This window comes from Rhamphochromis sp. 'chilingali', assembly GCF_963969265.1.
Source record: "Rhamphochromis sp. 'chilingali' genome assembly, chromosome: 7".
Classification (NCBI taxonomy): Eukaryota; Metazoa; Chordata; class Actinopteri; order Cichliformes; family Cichlidae; genus Rhamphochromis; species Rhamphochromis sp. 'chilingali'.
Window position 1 is genome coordinate 15,288,097 of NC_137934.1, and position 18,042 is coordinate 15,306,138.

Here is an 18,042-nt window from a genome sequence, read left to right on the forward strand (position 1 = left end):
TGTGGTCTAGGGTATCCTAGTGCCACTTGCACTTATCTACAGCCTTATGTTCGAACATGCCTGTTATGGACAAACTTTGGTTTGCACAGACACCCAGTACAGAACACCGCTTGTGTTCAGATCTGGCAACATGAAGTCTAAGTTTGATTACAGTTTGTTCATCCATGTTCCTACTTGCACCTATGGTCACACGCTCTGAGCAGTCTAATTGAAAGAATGAGGTTAATATAGGTGGATATAAGCAGTGGAAATGAGCTAGGGTGGCTAGGCTCAGCCTTACAAATAGAATAGGAGGGACTTAGGCTACGTTTTTTGTCTGCTTGTTCACACTACAAATAAAATGCGACAGCAAACGCTCTCTAGTGTGAACGCTCAAAGCGGTCCGCATGCGCAAAAGAAGACGTCACACACAACGCACTCCGTTTATACCCAGAGCAAACAATATTGTTTGGCTGATGGCCCTTAATATAAAGACTTCCGACTTTACGTTTCCCAATTTTTGCTTTAAGTTATTTTGTTATTTACATAATAATGTAAATAACCTAATAATTATCCTTATTGCTGTTTTAGAGGAGCGGTACTTCAAATGATAGTTGCAGATTTCTGTCAGAATCTGCAGATTATACAGTACAAATAAAATGTGCACGTTTCCCCAACGTTGTCTTCCCAACAGATTCACTAACATCTACACAGGATGACCAGGAAGCGTTCGCGATGTCTTATCGGGCGCTTCTCCGGAGCTGATAACTGGCGTCTGTCTTGTGTCGGTGACGTAAAAGACGGATTTAATGCGACATGACCATTCACACAGCAGTCGCTTTCTAAAACATCGGATATGTATCGGATTCAGTACCACATACGAAAGTGACCCAGATCGGATGTGAAAATATCGGATTTGTGCCGTTCACACTGTCATACCATGATCGGATATGGGTCGAGAAGTTGTTCTTTTCTGCTTAGGCTGATTTCCACATGACCCAAGGCCAGATAAGTGGGAGAAAATGGATGGATAACTGTTGAAAGATCTTAAACTTTCACAAAGTTGTAGAAAATAACAGAACTGCTTTTATATCCTTTTTTGTGATGAGTAATGACTTGTAGGTCTAAATGTGCAGCAAACGGAGAACTCACATGTGAGTCCTGGTTGTTACCCTCACTTCCAAAACACTGAAGGGCAGAGGCAGCATCATAATCATTAAGGGGGGGGGATATAATTTTTGGCATGCACACCAGCTACTTGATTAAAATCAAGACATGTGCACGGCCATCTGCTCACATGAATCCTAACAGCCTTCAGGGGGCTGTACACCTCTTAGAGGGAAGATTAGTCTCTTTGTTAGAGGAAGTTATGAGTCATTATTGGCTATTTTGTTTCAACCAGAGACTTAAGCCTAATCACTATAGTGCCTCATGAGGCCGTAATGCTCGTTATACACTCAAGGCAAAATTGGATGGATGTATGAATATAGACGGTGTTGCTATTATTGGAACCACTACAAGGGCAGGATGACTTCAGAGTAAAGCCACACTGTGCCCTAAATCAGAAGGGTCCATCCTCTATACGGTGACCTTTTCATGACATCTCAGCTCCATGTGATCTCACTTGGCTCAGTTTCTTTTATTCTTAACTTTACTTTGAGCTGAATAAACATTTACTCTCTGGAGGACAAAGCCATCCCCACCCGCTAACATTAGGTGTGTAAATAAATCCTCGTTAGACCTTCCTCAAGGGAGTGCCTTTCCTTATTTTTGGTCATATATATGTTGCTGGAGGCTTTAGGCTGCTATAAATGTTCAGTATCAGACATTTTTTCCACTCTTTGACAAATGTCATTATTGCCAGTAAGGTCATCTACTCCTGTCCCACACTTTTTATTTGCAAGTGGCAGCCAATCAAAAAGAAAGTTAGCTTACAGGGAGAGGAGGGGTGATGCAACAACACCCACTACAAGAAAAATAAGGATTAATTTGAAGTGCAAATGATGCACAGCTACTCTATAAAGGCTCTTCCACACCGATGTGTGGTATTTCATGCATTACACATATTTTGGACTCTACTTTAGACCTATTCTTAATGCAGCTGTACACAGACTGTGTTATTTTGCAGGATGAATTTGAAGCCAATTGGACCACTGCATTTGGCAACAAGTGCACTCTTAGATGAAAACGTGCATCAGTACTGAATATACAATGATCTGGAAATGGTAAAATTCCATCATTTAAACTCAGACACACAGCTAGACGCTGCTCTGGATCAGCTGGAGTTTGTGATTCCAGGTCTCACAACATGAGCTCAGACTACCTCACTGACATGCTGAAATATGTATGAAAGCGGTCGCAATTCAGCTTCAACTACTGGATCAAATCATAAAATTCTCCCTGCTGCTGCCTTCTCCTGAGATGAAGGATAAACCCCAAATCTCAGTGTCTTAAGTTTTTTTTCTTGCTTAGAAACATCAGGACCAGCTAATAATGGCTTGATGTTGACTTGCCTGCCCCCACTGCATTTATATACTTATTATACAAGTTTGGATCTTTGTCTCACTGCTCCGTGTATAACAACCTTAAAGTTGAGGGTTTTAAACCTAAACACCGTATGAACTGTTAAGCACGATGGTTGTTGACAGTGGTACTGGTACAGTTGACAACGCTGCCAACGCAGATGCACCTGGGGTATGAATTTGAAAAGAATTACATTGCCACGTTTGAATGATCTCAGTCACAAGATTTTCAGAAAACCTGACTTTTGACCTTGAGGTCAAGGTCACCAGGAATCAAACTCATCTGAGTTTTGTTGGCTGCACCTATTGCATGATTTTGAAAAATCCTACTTCCCTATATTCTATAAGTCCACTTTAAGCACTAAATAACATCTTCAAATTTGCCTTTTGTCTAACTAGCAGTTAAATACCTACAGATATCAATTTTACAATAATATGAATTAAGAAAAAAAAAAAAAAAAAAGGTATTTTTTCTATTAATTCTGTTCCACCTCTGATTTTCACTTCTAACATTGTTCCTTTTTCTATGCTGCAGAAAAAGGATGTACTCTCAACATATCTACACAATTAAACAACTTGCCAAAGATTATTAATTAAATTTAATTTACAAGGAAACTCATTTTGGGAAAATAATGGCACACAGTTAACCCCTATCAATTTTTATTCCTATAATTATAGTCCAACTTTAAAGATTTCCTACTGCGTTCTAATGTTCCAGTGTTTGGATATTGATTATAAATATGCTGTAGGTGGGCAGTATTATTACCTCTCAGCCTCAGTTTTCTGCTGTCCTTGGATGATTTCAATCTGAGCGGATATTTGTCAAAGCAGCCGGCAGCAAAGACGACGGCACAAATGTTCCCCGGCAGACAAATGTCACGACAAGTGGTGTAAAACTGTCATTACAGTGATTTATTATAATGAACCATGAAAATAGCCAACCAGTGCAGTGTCTGTGAGTCTCTCCCCTCCACACAAACGTACACTCACACACACAAATGATTTAAAAAAAAAAAAAAAAAAAGAAAAAAAAAAAAAAAAAAAAGACCAAGTTGAATAGTTGAGGATGGGAGGGTGGAGGGGGTTAGAATAAAATAAAAATAATGCTACAGTCACAGAAACATTCAGCTTTGCCAAGAAGAGTGTTTGTATTTACAACAATATTTAAAAAAAACAAAAAAAAATAAACAGTATGGGAGCAAATTGTACAAGCATAGAAAAAAAAAAAAAAAAAAAAAAAAAAAGCGAATATGTACAACCTGTTCTTGGTGAAAGCTGGAGTAACCACCTATACATTAAATTACATTTTCTACAAATAACCATTGATATTCAAAAATAAACCGCTAACATCCTATCTGTGGGCCAGACCACCCAGCCTACCTCAGAAGACACTCGTTTTTACATGAAATCTCACGCACGCTTTGCTTATCTAAGCAGCCACACACACTGAAACACACTCACACACACAAACGAGTTCGGCCTCCTGTGGCAGTGAGGCAGGTTCCCCCGAAACTGGTCTTTTTTTTTTTTTTTTTCTTCTTCTGAATCTGCAGCGGTGAACAGATATTTGTTGTCAGACAGAGGAATAAAAAAAATATTTGTCTTTTTTTCTTCTTCTCTATACAAAAAGAGCTTTCTCTGCGCTATAATGAACCACTAGATTAAAACAAATAAATGGTGTATAGAGATGACAACAGATGAGTGAGAGGAGGAAGTAAAATGTTTAACTGACAAAGGGGAAAGGAAGAGGAAGGATATAGGCTGGAATGTCCATTGATAAACAAAGTGCCTTACAACGGGAGTCCAAACAAGACACAGAACAAAGATCCTTCCTCTCCATCACAGGAAGGATATTATAAAAACAAACATGGAGGCCAGAGAGAAAAGGGCTATGAGCACCGGGGAGAATCGTCTATCTTTATTTTTATAGTCTGTCTTGAAGATTTATTTCACTGTCCTTTTTTGTTAAAATTTTGTGTCTTTTTTGTTTTTCTTAAAAAGTACCCTTTTATCCCACAATCAGCTGTTTTTCCACTGGCCATGTGTACAGGTACATAGAAAACGTATCTACAGCGTATGGTACATGCCCCCTCACGATGAGTTCTCAGGGGCTGCCAGACACCGGCAGCAAGAAGGGGCGGGTCAGTGCCACCCTGTGCTCAGGTACCCCGAGCTGTGGAAGGGGGTCGAGGATGCAGGAGCTCCACGAGTCCCAGAAGGCATCTGGGAGGCAGCGGCCTGAGACTGGCCTTGTTGAGTCTGTTGGGGAGGAGGTGGGGGAGGTGGAGGCAGTCCGGTCTGCTGAAGGGGTGGGGGGTAGGAGGATGGGGGTACTGAAGAGTTCGCTGCAGCACCAGGGTGCATCAGTGCCGGCTGAAACCCCCCTAAGTTCTGATAGTGGTGGGGCTGCATTGGGGTGTTGGTAGAGGGGGCTGGAGGAGGCGGAGGAGGTGGTGGCGGAGGGGTAAGTGACAACAGGGTGCCTCCTGAAGGAGGCGGCTGCTGCTGTTGGGAGGTCTGACCCTGTGGGGGAGGAGGTGGAGGAGGTGCAGTTGTCATCATGAGCTGATGTTGCTGGATAGGAGGTGGCTGCAGGTTGACGTGTAGCAGGGTGGGGCCAGGCATCGGGTGTGGAGGCGGAGGAGGTGGCGGCGGAGGAGCAGCTGAACTCTGATAGTGCACGCTGTGGGGAAGAGTCTGTATCAGGGGCTGAGAGCCTGGAGGATAGGGCGGCGTGACAGAGGGTTTAAACCCAGGGAAAGGTCCGGCAGGTGAGGGGCTCTGGCTTGGAAAATAGGCTGTGGAAACAGGCGGTGCTGGCGGTGGTGGTGGCGGTGGCGGTGGAGTGTTCTGTGTATTATACTGCGGAAAAGCACTGGGCCCAGTCTGAGTCTGGGGCTGTGGTTGGTTCTGAGTTTGGGCAGAGAACAGCGCCCTCTGGCTGCGATAGGGCGAACCCTGAACCTGAGGCTTTGGAGAGTGGAGGAGGGACGATCCAGGGTAGTGGACTGGTGAGGAGGGTAACGGGGTGGGGTGAAGCTTTGTCGGTGTTAGCGGGGCCGATTTGGGTCCTGTCGGCTTGCTTGTCAGCTGGCTGGTCAGATTTGGCGTCCGAGGTTGACCATCGCCATCTTCCTCCTTCGATGGCCGACCAGAAGGTTGGACAAGAGGGCCAGGAGAACAGGGCTGCAGAGGAGACGGACAAAAGTAAGCAGAGATGAGTCAAATTAATCAATTTAATCAATGAAACTTTAACAGAAAACATGACTAAAATTAATTAAATTTAATAAAATAAAAAATAAAAATAAACTGGCAATAAAACTGGTGATGATAGCCTGACGTCAACTCACTGTGTGGGTCGGGGTCTTCTGGACACTCGGAGATGCACACTCCCTCATCGAAGGCGTATCTCCACCTTCTGTCTCACCATCTAAAAAAATAAAAATAAAAATACAAAACAGATCATCATTTAAAAAAAGAAAAAAAACATGAAAAATATAAACAGCTCTGATGGAGACAGATCTGGTTGTATGACCATTCATGGATGGTTTAAAATGCTTGCAACACATTGATAGTAAAAAGCATTTCAATACAAATACATTTAATCACAAGCCACTCAAAACACACTTAAACATTCAACAAAGAATGGCACAGTTCTTTAGTTAAATCTAGATTGTTTAATTCAGGTTATGAGAAAACAAATTACTTTATTATTCCAGGATTTCCTGCACACCAGCTGCCTTCATATTGCAAAAAAATAAAATCCCAACTAATTTTACTCTTACAAAGAAACAAAGCATTCACCACCACTTCACTCACAAACAAACTAAAAAAATAAATAAATAAATAAAAAATAGGGAAATGGGGTAACTACAGTCTTCATGTACTACAGCAGCGCACCCCTCAAACTGCTACAGGTATTTTGGGTGCTGGTTCCTTGAAAAATGTCAGTAAACATGATCAACTACTATTACAAAAGGCTTAAGGGCACTTCTGTACATGCACGAGGAGTTTCTGCCCATGGTAGGCTGTAACATATAGGGTTTGCTTCTCCATCCTCACACCGTACGATTTCCGTTTTCTTACCTGTGTCTTTGTCTTTGCTGAGCAGCAGAGCTCGGTGGTAGCTGCGCTCTCGGGCCTGCTCTACAGAAGTCGACGATGTCCTGAAGTGAAACATCAATAAGAAGACTTTATGTACTAAGGTTTGCTACCATGAATGCAGAGCTTTTTTTTTTTCTGTTTACACATTTCTCTGTAGTTAACATTTTAACACATTAAAGCACACACCACTGTCCTTCTCCTCCCTCCTTCTCTCCGGTGGACTCTGCCTCCTCGTTTGTCTGTGGCTCTCTTAAAGCTGCGGTGGTGGTGTTGGAGAGAGCCGTGGAAGCAGGAGGTAGAGGAGGCTCGCTGGTGGTCTCTAGAGAGACAGAGAAGGCGTCCACAGCTAGAGGCGGCACAGTGGAAACGGGAGAGCTGCACTCGGTCTTGGAGCCGCTGCGACGGGCTTCGCGTTGACGCTTACGGTATTCTAGCAGGGAAACCTGGGAAGAAGCAGAACCACAAAAACCATTAAGTCAAACCAGTAGAGGGCAGCATTTGAAGAATAATAATTCAACCTTTGGAAGCATCAATACTTCTGGAGTCCCGCTGCCAACCTCATTTGTTTGCAATGTATTGGTACTCTCTCTGCAGATTATATAAGTAACTAGTTATTTTTTCAGACTGTTGACTAATTAACTGTTTGTTTAAACTGTCTGGGGGCAAAATGCATTTACAATCTCATTAAGGGCCATTTAGTGTTTTCAGATAGCTTCTTTTTCATCTCTATAGGTCAGTAATCTCACCTTTTTCTTCTGTGGGGGGTTCTGTGCAGAGCCTCCTCCGTCACCAGCGCTGTCCCCATTCAGCGAGCGTGAGAAGCCAAGAGAACTTCCCTCCTCAGAGCTGGGGTGAAAGAGCTGCCCTTGGCCTTCGCTAAACGAGGGCTGGGAGCCAACCAGTGACCCCGTTCCTGCTGAGGGTCCTGCTGCAGCCTCAGGCCTGAAGGGGGCTGCCAGAGGCTCCAGAGTATGGGAGGGGGTGAGGTCCCTTAAGTTTGAATTGACTGGAGAGAAGTTCAGGCCAGCTGGTGCAGTCGGGCCCCTCTCTGGGCTTTTTATCCAGCCAGAATAAGAGGAAGCACATGCTTCTGTAGACAAGGGAGCCTCACTGGTGCTTTCTACACCCCCACTATCAGGCCTGTCCTCTCCACAGTCCACCGACTCAGCAGGTGGAGGCTGTGGACTCTCTGGAACTGACACCTTGGCTTCTGACGGGAGTCCATCTGAACTAGGAACCTTGATGCAGGGAGAGGACGCCAACGAAGGAGGACGATCGGCCTGGGTGAGAAGCAAGGGATGAAAACACAACATGAACACTGATGAGGCATAACACTAAGAACATGTCTGCTTAACAGACTTAAATTGACATTATGTTTTGGATTACTGGTTTATGTTTGGATGTAGCTGGACATTTTTATTATAGAAAAACTATTACAGCAATACTACCACATTTTCAGATAGTATAATACTGGAACTGAGGGAGACTGATGGTTAAAGTCATTTCCAAATTAAATATATTAGAGGTATGATCTTACCTCCTGCACACAGGGTTTTCGGTTGACCTCTGGTGAGTTCTCCCCTGAAGATTCATTCTGTGCAACCACAAACACACTTAGCCACTTTTTCTTCCTCATGTAAACAAACATGTAACGTTTACAGGCTTATGCATAAACACAGCTTTACCTCCTGAGGGGCATTAAGCGTTGGCGTTGGGATGCTGGGCAAGGGCTCCATGCTTGGCTCCTCTGTTCGGGGACGTGGAGGGGTGGCCATTAAGGCTGGTGTCAGCAGCGTCTCCAACTGTTCTGTCCGGGTGGGCGTGGCACAAGGGGAACCGTAGGGCGTTGAGCTCTCAGACATACAAGCGTCCAAAGGACTCAACCTTCGCTTTTTCAAAGGCGTGGGCAACTCTGCAAGATGTCAAAATGAGCATGGCATCTATGATTTAAAGTTGGCTTGATTATTTACTGTTATTAAGACTGGTTTCCTTTACCATCATTGAATAAATGCACAGTTTTCTTTGTTAGGTTTGTAGTTTAAGTGGCATTAGATTGATCTGTTCGAACCCAGACTTACCTGGTAGCGAGCAGATGCCATTATAGGGTAGGGGGCTGTCTGAGTCTCCGTTAATGGAGGGGCTGAGGGGGCCTTCACCGGGCATGAGAAGACTTGGCCGTCTGCCTGGGCTGGTGGAGCCTTCCTCCTCTAGAGCTTGCTTCAACCATCGCTGTAAAAACAGAGCCATTATAACAAAGAGAAAGAGTGCACAGGAGACATTCACAACAGTTTCAAACATCTAGTGGCAGGTAGATTATATTGTAATAAAAATATAGAAACTAACCTAAATGGTCATGGTATTAATCAAGTTACCTAGATGGTGTGTAAAAGGAGAGAAGTTTCTAATTTCAAGCTTAAAAAAACCCAAAAAAACCCCAAAAAACCCCCCCCCCCAAAAACCTCTCCTTATTCATTTAGATAGGGGCAAAATAAGTACCTATAGGTTTTAACAAGATAGCTGCTGAATGATAAATTCTGCTTCTAGACGCACTTTAGTAAAGGAGAATATAAATTCAGCAACTTATTAAAGGAAGCTTCTAAATAAAGCAGCTAAACAGTGACAGTCCTGTCCCTCGATAATATTCTGGGCGACTTCAAATGAGTTCATCCCACTGGAAACTTTTTGATGCATTCACGGAGACGGAGTTAACAAAGAATGGAAGAAATTCAAAGGCTGTGGCATTTTGGGAAAACTTAGTTATTTCCTATGTAAACAAAGATCTACTTTCCAAATCTAGCTGTTTAAGTTTTTCCCATGAGCATCAAAGAAAGGCAGGATTGCTTTTAAAAGCAGAAGTCTGTACCTTCTTGCAGGAACCAGTGGTTGGTGGCATTTCGGGTAGTTCTCGGGAACGCCGTCTCCCGGTGGGGACCCCGGGAGATGTGGGGCTGCGGTTTGCCAAGAACGGGGACAAAAAGCGGACATAGTGTTTGGGCGTGCTGTAGACCTGCTGGGAGCAGGCCAGGCCTGGCAGGGCGTTGAGCTGCGTGGCCAGCACTTCAGGGTCACTGCTTATTCTCAGTGGCCTTTCTGGGACTGGTTCTGGTGTTCGTACAGCACCACGGTCCTGCTGTTTCTCGCCTACCCACTCATTCACAAAGTGCTGTGGAAAAGAGTTTGAGAAGATGTAAAAATTCTAAAGGGTTCCTGAACATTTTTTAAAAAGCCAGAAATATGTTTCATATGCAGAATTAGACATGTGCCTGTACCTTTTTTGTTCTGAAAGTCTTGCTCCCTGTTCGGTTTCTGTCAGGTGCAGGTGAGCTGCTGTGCGGAGGACTGGTGTCGGGTGCTTGTGTGGAGATGGCCTCCGGCTCTGGCACAGTGGGTGTTTCTCCTTCAGGGGCTTCATTGGTCACAGGCTCCACAGACTCAGTTGGAGAGCTGGGAGGCAGGTCAGAACAAGTGCTGATAGTGCGAGCTCGTCGCCGCTGTTGCCCAATGTGAGTACGATTTCTTGAGAAACTTTTCCTGTTCCTCGTGCCTTTAACTTTGGCTGGCTTTAGACCTGGCTCCTCTTTTACTTCCAGAAGTGGCTATAAAAAACACATTTGAGAGTTCAATAACATCACATTTGAATACATAAATCTCTTAAAAATCTGACAATAGCTTGCTCCAAACAAAAACACAAATTTTTTATAGTACAGCTCAGAAGAAGCATTTGTGCCAACATCAATTAAAATATAAATAAAAGTAAAGTTTTTTGTTTTGTTTTTTTTGTTTATCTGTGCTCTGACCTGGATAACAGCTGGCGAATCTGCCGTCTCTGGTGTGGCTGGAGGCTCCTCCTTAATGTCACTGCGGCCCCCAACCTCGGACTTTATGCTGCCGATTCTCTCCAGCGCCTGCTCCCGTCGTTTCTCTCTCTTCTCCATTCGGGCAAAGGCTTGCAGGATGGCCTCCATCTTCCTCTCCTCTCGTGTCTGCAGAGGGTTAGATGTGGGGCATGGAGGAGGGGCGAGGGAGAGGAAGAGAGTGCGCATAGATTAGTTCATGGAGTACTACTCCCCAGAGGTAGCGGTGCAACTGGTTAATGTGTGCTACGCAGCGAAAAGCATTTCTATCTGAGTGCAGAGTGCCATATGCAGAGCCAAGTAGAAAAAAAAAAAAAAATGTCCCTTCATTTTCACAATAAGAGCAACCAAAAGAGGAGATTGGAGTGAGAGAAAAATGTAGGAGAACAAGGTGTTTTAATTTAGCTTGTACGCAAATAAATTTCCCCAGGTCCTTATAAAGAAACCATAGCTACCTCCACCTAAAACAAAGCACTCCATCATTACTCAAAGCACACTTTTGGAAAGGAAAAAAAAAAAAAAAAATTTTGCCTGCATAGGCTAAAGTTTGCTGTAAAGACAGGACTGTTAGTACGCTTTTAACTCAGTCAATCACCACTACGAGGTTGGTAGATGGGTGGGGTTGGCCATGTATGGGTCAAGTTTACCTCCTTGATTTTCAGTCCCCTCCAGCACGAAGCCGCCCCGACAGGTAGATGGGACTGCTCCGCTGGGTTGGCCTGAATGTTTAATAAAGAAACAGCCCAGTTTAGAAGAGACATGTCCCACCTAAACAAGGCTTCACTAAAAATGGACATGACTGGACTAAAGGATCTCTAATCATCTGGTGAAATTTTTCCAGCGCTAAGGTTACCTAGTAATATGCAATAACACTATGCAGGATATTTACAACTATAGAGCATCTTCAGGAATGCACTAACAATGCCAGGATGTAATTGCCCTTTTCACAGCAGTGAGAAAAACATTGGTGCCACTCCAAACCCATAGTCTAAGACCCCAAGGTCATGCAATTCCACTTGTGGCTTCTTTGGAGCTTTGGCTTCCAAAGACAAGGCGTCGACAAGTATTCAAAAATTTAGGAACAATCTCTTATAGCAGGACTCCTGCTGTAAACCGAAATCTTCACAGAATTTCCTAAGAACTAAGTTTTACAAAAACAACAACAACAAAAAAACACTACAATAAAAAGGCACAGGTCTTTTAATTCCTTCTACCAAAAGCTGGGCATTCACTACAATCACTGACCAGCAGCTTATTACACCCATCTCACAAAGAGAGTCACAGCACATCATTTGACATATTCTTAAAATCTTGATCTTTAAAGTGAGATTTAAGGTCCTGCTTGTCTGGTTGTGAATTACTGGACTTCAATCACATGTGTTTGCTTTTTGTAGGGCTGCATGCAAACAGTAGCACCAATGGCAATGATGCTGTATGTAGGCAGAATATTGATCGGTTGAAGTTTGGCTCGAGTAGTAAAGGAAACAATAGCGGAGTTCCCCACAATGAGGAAGAACAAACCGCAGTGGTAGTAAAGGGTTATTTTTAAATGTCCAGTTTCTTTGTATATTCCGACTTCTATCACAGAGGCTAAGCTAAAGGAGCCCTAACAAAAATATAAAGAAAGGGGGAGCCCATGTTAGCAATGATTTGACATTTTGACTCTTCCCACAGGCAACAGAACACCAAGGGTGAAGTGTTAGTATACATAAAATATCTAAAGAGCTGGGGTAGTAGGAAGACAACATAAACCCAGGATGCCCTTTCCACCAATAGAACTTTCAGTAAGAGCTTAAGCAGGCAAGATATTTCTCTCCCATGCAGCATCTCCACCACACAGATTTAAAAATGACCACGCACACCTACTACGCTTGTGACCGTCAGTGTGCAAATGTATGCTTCTTTGCTCGAGCAGGGTGCCCTCTTCTGCCATGTTGCATAGAAGGCAGCTTATTGGATCTCCCGTAGTCAATAAGGCCCCGGCAACAGGGCTCTACCCTCTGCAGTCACTCCCTCCATCTATCCATCCATCCATCCATCTCTCTGGCCAATTATAAGAACTGTACCTTAGCCAAAGATGAGTCAGCGATTTACACCTTGGGTCTACCATGTGAAACGGAGCTGACTGCAGGGTAATTTCCTGTGTGTGTGTGCGTGTGTGTTTGATCCCATCTCTCGGGGACATACGACCATTTGGCAGAGAGAGTGGTTGAACCCGTAACAGGCCATTTCAATCTCATGGCTACAATGAAGGTGAGAAGAGAGCTCTACTCAAACTGTAATACACACTGGGGGATAGTTTCAGTGTGCATAAAGACACAATACACTGGCAAGGTTGTCAACAGGCATGCGGCACTGCAGGCCTGTTCATGTTCTCACATGGTGAAGGGGCAAAAAAGAAAAAACAGGCAACAAATGAGAAAATAAGCGTAATGACAGACAAGCACAAAGCCTCAGCACTGTGAGAAAAGGGGAAAAGTCAAAGCTGAAGGAGGGAAAGCACAGTGGGTTTGAACAAAACAGCAACAGAGGCACCGATAATAGTGGGAGCACTAGCAGTAGATGAATGGTGAAGGAGGAGGCTGGTTTTATGGAGGAGAGGTAGAAGACAGCTGCTCCTATCCAAGCCCTTAGCAGACAAATAGTTAAGTCCACACCCAGAGCAACAGGGGACAGTTTTTATTTTTGCTCTTTCTGCTGGGTGGTAGCACGGCAGCGGGGGAGGGGGGTAAGCTGTAGCCCCTAGCTTGGCACACTTACCATCTTCCTCCTCCTCTCTGCAATCTGCTCCTCTGACTCCATCTCTACTTCATTGCTAACGGAGGTTTTGTCTTCTAGATCCTCAAATAACTCAGGATCCTGTAAGAGGAGGGGAGAGCGGGGTATGGCGCTTTATCATGGCTGATCATTCAGTCTGGCTACAGACTAGAAGGAGACAGGTAAGAGTGGAGGAGAGGTGAGGTGAGGGAGAGGCTGAGGAAGAACTTTTTAAAGATACGCTTAGATAGGTGGTTGGTCTGTGCACATTACACAACTGCTAAGTGGCCTTCTTGAAAGTTATGACTTTATTAGCACCCCCTTATTAAATTATTGGTGTAGCAGCTTGAATATTGTCATGTCCATTGGGTATCATCATGATATTAAAACCTCCTATGTCTTACTGGGACAGGTCTACTCATGTTTCTGCATTTCTGAAAGCCTGAGGCAGTCCTTTCTAATTCAAATGGAACTGGTTTCTAAACCAAATATTCAAGTCACAAATAAGATTTCCCTGAATCATGAACTCTAAAATAATTTCCACAACCGATAACAAATGAGACTTTTGTTACCGTCGGCGCCTCTGCTTGTGTTACTACTGCACATCTCTGCCAGACCAGTGGAACAAAAGTGCAGTAAGATATGGTCTGTATAAGGAAAAAAAATTAGCTGGGAGGGGACAAAAGTGGATGCATAACAGGGATGATGGGAGAGGGAAAAAAACTAAAAAAGGGAGGGAACTAAACAGGATGTACAATAACAAAGAGTGACTAACAATGGAAAACACATGCACAGACCAAAATAAACCACATGCATGGACTATAAGGGTGAGTGCATTTTAATAGAATAAATCTAAATTAAGAAGTGTTAAAAAGGGTGACTGACACCAGGCATGTTTTGCGCACCGTACATTAAAAAGTAATCTTGCCTGGTTGTTTGAGATGGAGAGGCGGAGAGGAGAGAGTTTTCTCTGCTTGCTGTCGCCTATGTTCTTGCCCTTCCCCTCGCCGTCCAAACCCACGTTCTGGTTCTGGGCCTGGTCGTCCCGTGCCAACTCCTTGTCCTTCCGATTCCCTCTGCGTCTGCCTCCAGAACCCAGGTTCTCTGTGGGCTCTAGGTTGTGCTTGAGCACCGGGCACTCCTGGTTCCCCTTCACACAGGCACAGTCCACCTTGTATTTACTACAAAAACAAACAAATAACCCAAAGCAAACAAACAAAAACAGGAGAAATTTAGTGAAACGATCTTGTCTTGCTAGCAAGCAATTGCCAGTTTTACTCCTTAACACTTACCAGCTGCCATAGTCAAAATCAAAACCGATTGTGATCTCTGTGCCCTTGGATATCGGCCGCAATGAGTAGATGTATAAATGTAACATGCCGTCCTCAATGACATGACGCACCTGAGGGACGTTCAGAAGAGTATTGGTAAAAAATAGCGCTTGCAACTATGGATAAGAGTTTTGGTTAATTAAGTGAAAAGAAGCAAATTATTAAGCACTTTTGAATGTTACATACTTCAGCATTGGGAGTACAAGAGCGGCGAATGAAACGTGCTTCGTTTCCAAAGCTGCGAGCGTCTACACACATCTCCAGTCCATCAAATTTTGAATAAAATAACACAAAAGGGTATGGCCTGAGGAGAAAAGCAAGGTCAAAGGATGAGTGGGATCAATGCACACAAAACACCTCAATTTAACATCTTAAATCATCTGCCATTACATTAAGAGTTAATTTATTTGACCTGCACTAAAAACGAAGTTGCACTCAATTTAGATTGAGACAAATCCAAGAGGGAAAACCCTTTTGACTCGTGACAAGCTTCCTAACCTCTTGAAGAAGTATCCGTTGGCCTCAAACTGCTGTCGAAGCATGAACTTGCCCCTGTACTCAATGATGAGGGAGTCTGGGGCCAAGTCTCGCACCGCCTTGAGGATCTTCTTGTTCTTCTGAACTTGACTCTGGGAGACACAAACCGCCTGACATAAACAAACATCTTGAATTACATGTGAACCCCAAGAGGGAAAGCTAGTGCTGCAGACTGCTAGAGACAAACAATGTGTTTGGGTGTTATCATATTTGTGTTACCAGTGGAGATTCACTCAGTGTGTATATTTGTACCTCTACAGGGGGTTTGAAAGAGGCTGGGTGCGTGTTGTATGCCAGACTCTTGCCGTCGCCTTGTTCTTTAACACGCAACAGGACCTGAACATCCTCAGTGTACTGATTACTGCTGGCCTCCTCGTAACGCTCCATCCACGTTTTGATCTTGTTCTCCCACAGAGACGGGTGCTCTGTTGGCTCCTGTTCGGGAGCTGCACCCTGAGAAAAACAGTACAAATGTGACTCACAGCTCAGATTTAACAGGAGCATTCTGGATTCTGGAAATGGTGGACGTGAGAGTGTTCTGTAAGTTTACCTTTACTCTAGAGGATTTTCTGGACCCCTCTCGAAAGGCCTTTAAGGTAATTAAATAAATTAAAAGTGTGAGGTTAATCGGCATTCCAAACAGGTGTTTGTAAAATATTAATTTTGTAAGTGAATGAGTAAACGTTGACCTTTTTAGCTCGAGCAGAGGACGCTGGAGGCTCTTTTTCACCACTCTTTTTGCGCTTTTTATCAGATTGCTTATTGCCAAGGCGTCCAGTGGTGAGGGTGATGGTGGTAGGCGTGTGCTGGAAGGTGGAGTAGAGCTCTAGCGGAACCTCATCTCCACTCTCTGTAGCACTGGTGTCCCCGTCTGAATGAGCAAGCGAGTTATTAGGCGTCAGGCAGGGAACAAAGAAAGTGACACACACAAAGATATAAAAAGCTACACCTGCTTCGGGCAAAACAAAAGCTAATCGTGTCATACTAATGGAAGACAAGGCTTGCTACATCACAAACTAAATTGCAGTTTTCTGCTTGACCTGCAGGTGTCAGTACATCCTGCTCTCAGGCAGAATTATATCTGGCTGTCCTGCAGGGGGAGGAGGCTGCACCCTGACACAGCTTACAACCTGCTTTACTCTGTAATGAGCTGGCCATTTACTGCAGCAAGGAAGCCAGTAAAAGCAGAACTGAAACATCTATCTGTGGGTTCTTGCTTCTAACGCCTCATAGTTCAGCTCTCAAAATAATCTAGTTTCTCTAGGTTTTCTTTTTGTGAATTACTGCAACTGCATTGAGATTTTTGTCAACAGAAATTTTTTAAAAAAAGTACAAGGGTAATGGGAAATGTTGGGAGCTTTATAAATGTGTTCCCTTACCAGATAAAGACTCTCTTTTACGGGTCTGCAGCAGGACGGCCCTCTCTCTATCGAGGTGTCGAGGTTGGCAGCGTTCACACAGGTAGGTCTCAGGAATGTTCTGTCTGTCAATGCCCATGCAGTCTATGTGCTGCCAGGCACTAAAGGGAAACGTTAAGGAGTTTTAATAAACCTTCAAGTCACATTTTCGTTCCCATTAACCACATGAAGTTACAGAAAACTGATCTAGTGAACACAAGGAACAAAAACAGGCAGCTAGATGAAAGAGGCCTGAGTCAATACTAGTCAAAGCTTGTGACTACTTGTGTCTCACCTGCACTTGTCACAACAGATCATGTAGCCATCGTCATGGGTGAAGCCACAGATGCAACGGGTGATGTCAGCCCCGTAGCTGCCATCCTCTGAGGTGCTGAGTGTGGTGCCCCTGGACGCTTCGTCCTGGCCCCCTGGAACAAACAGCCCCCCCTCTCCTTGTCGGATCAACATGGAGGGGGGTGGGGAGGCTGGCGGTGTAGGTGGGGGCCGCGCCCCATAGTTGTGGTCCTGAGAGAACAATTGAAAATGTACCTTTCATGTGATATAGGTAAACGTTGCTTATCAAAATAGTTTAGTTTACAAAACAACGTTGCCACAATGGGCATGCACTATCACTGGCAACAGAAAATTACCTCTACAACCAACACACTACTTAGCAAATTAAATGTTTAGTCTTTTTTAGGCCAAGATGTGTTAGCAACAGGTTTAGTAAGGTCCAAAGCAAAGGTTTTACAGCCCTGACTTAGTTGTTTCAGTTTCCATTTTATAGCATCTATAGATCATTTAATGACCAAACAATGAACAAAGTTCTATGTACTATTTTAAATATCCTAAAAAGATTAAGAATGTCAATTAACCAACAGCAAATCAGTTTCACTCAATGACTGAAAAAGACAGAGGTTTATGTGTTATAATTGCATTTTCCCCCTAATATCCAAACAGCCTGCCATGTCCTCCTTCCTCTGATGCCTTATGACAAGGAAGCAGTCAATATTGGTCTGTTTTCTGGGTTTCTTAAATCCTCGGGACAAGCATGTTGTGCTGCCTTTAAACCCAAACACTGCTGCATCAGTGATCTAACATGACCACCTTTCTTTAGTCTGTTTTTATCTTGGCAGCTGCTGCCATTCGTGTTCGTTTGACTGACAATGATTTTTTTTTTTTTTTAAAGAAGCGTTTACACTCATTAATGCTTGTGTTGTATAAGAAACAGCATGAAAGCATGTACTGAAAGCAATATTTTCCTTGTTCACTGTAATTCTCCTGCTCAAGGTTTGCAGGTTATCTGTATAAGTTTGAGGAAGGTGAGGAAAGAGGTGTGTGTGTGTGTGTGTGTGCTTACAGCATAAGGCAGGCCTATGTAACTGTGGGAATGGTGCGAACTGCTACTGTAAATCTGGTGTGGGTAGCTCGACTTTTCCACCACCACAGGGCTGGCCTCCACCGACTCTGGTCTTTAAGACAGAAACACAAACAAAAATTTGGTTAAGAGCTGAAAAGCAAAGTAATTCAAGGACAGTTTCCTTACAACAGTCTTAAGGAT

The 18,042-nt window shown here is 43.8% G+C and overlaps 1 protein-coding gene across 6 annotated transcripts in view; it reads right to left on the reverse strand.

The window, feature by feature from the left end:
- Positions 1-3,407: 3,407 nt before the first annotated feature.
- The window catches only part of kmt2e (lysine (K)-specific methyltransferase 2E), a 28,789-nt gene continuing 14,154 nt past the window's right edge, over positions 3,408-18,042 (reverse strand). The window contains exons 3-25 of one of the 6 annotated variants that reach the window (XM_080886060.1): positions 17,842-17,953; positions 16,777-17,006; positions 16,464-16,603; positions 15,774-15,955; positions 15,635-15,673; positions 15,337-15,537; positions 15,046-15,194; positions 14,734-14,851; positions 14,509-14,618; positions 14,145-14,397; positions 13,220-13,318; positions 11,107-11,178; positions 10,403-10,588; positions 9,875-10,201; positions 9,469-9,768; positions 8,684-8,834; positions 8,291-8,517; positions 8,143-8,199; positions 7,352-7,885; positions 6,792-7,048; positions 6,588-6,667; positions 5,852-5,931; positions 3,408-5,687 (exon numbers count right to left, since the gene is read on the reverse strand). In XM_080886060.1, coding sequence (XP_080742186.1) covers positions 4,644-5,687; positions 5,852-5,931; positions 6,588-6,667; positions 6,792-7,048; positions 7,352-7,885; positions 8,143-8,199; positions 8,291-8,517; positions 8,684-8,834; positions 9,469-9,768; positions 9,875-10,201; positions 10,403-10,588; positions 11,107-11,178; positions 13,220-13,318; positions 14,145-14,397; positions 14,509-14,618; positions 14,734-14,851; positions 15,046-15,194; positions 15,337-15,537; positions 15,635-15,673; positions 15,774-15,955; positions 16,464-16,603; positions 16,777-17,006; positions 17,842-17,953 — 4,948 coding nt within the window. In that variant the 3' untranslated portion in view covers positions 3,408-4,643. The remainder of the gene's footprint in view (positions 5,688-5,851; positions 5,932-6,587; positions 6,668-6,791; positions 7,049-7,351; positions 7,886-8,142; positions 8,200-8,290; positions 8,518-8,683; positions 8,835-9,468; positions 9,769-9,874; positions 10,202-10,402; positions 10,589-11,106; positions 11,179-13,219; positions 13,319-14,144; positions 14,398-14,508; positions 14,619-14,733; positions 14,852-15,045; positions 15,195-15,336; positions 15,538-15,634; positions 15,674-15,773; positions 15,956-16,463; positions 16,604-16,776; positions 17,007-17,841; positions 17,954-18,042) is intronic. The other 5 variants (XM_080886061.1, XM_080886062.1, XM_080886064.1 and 2 more) reach the window with 5 other exon arrangements.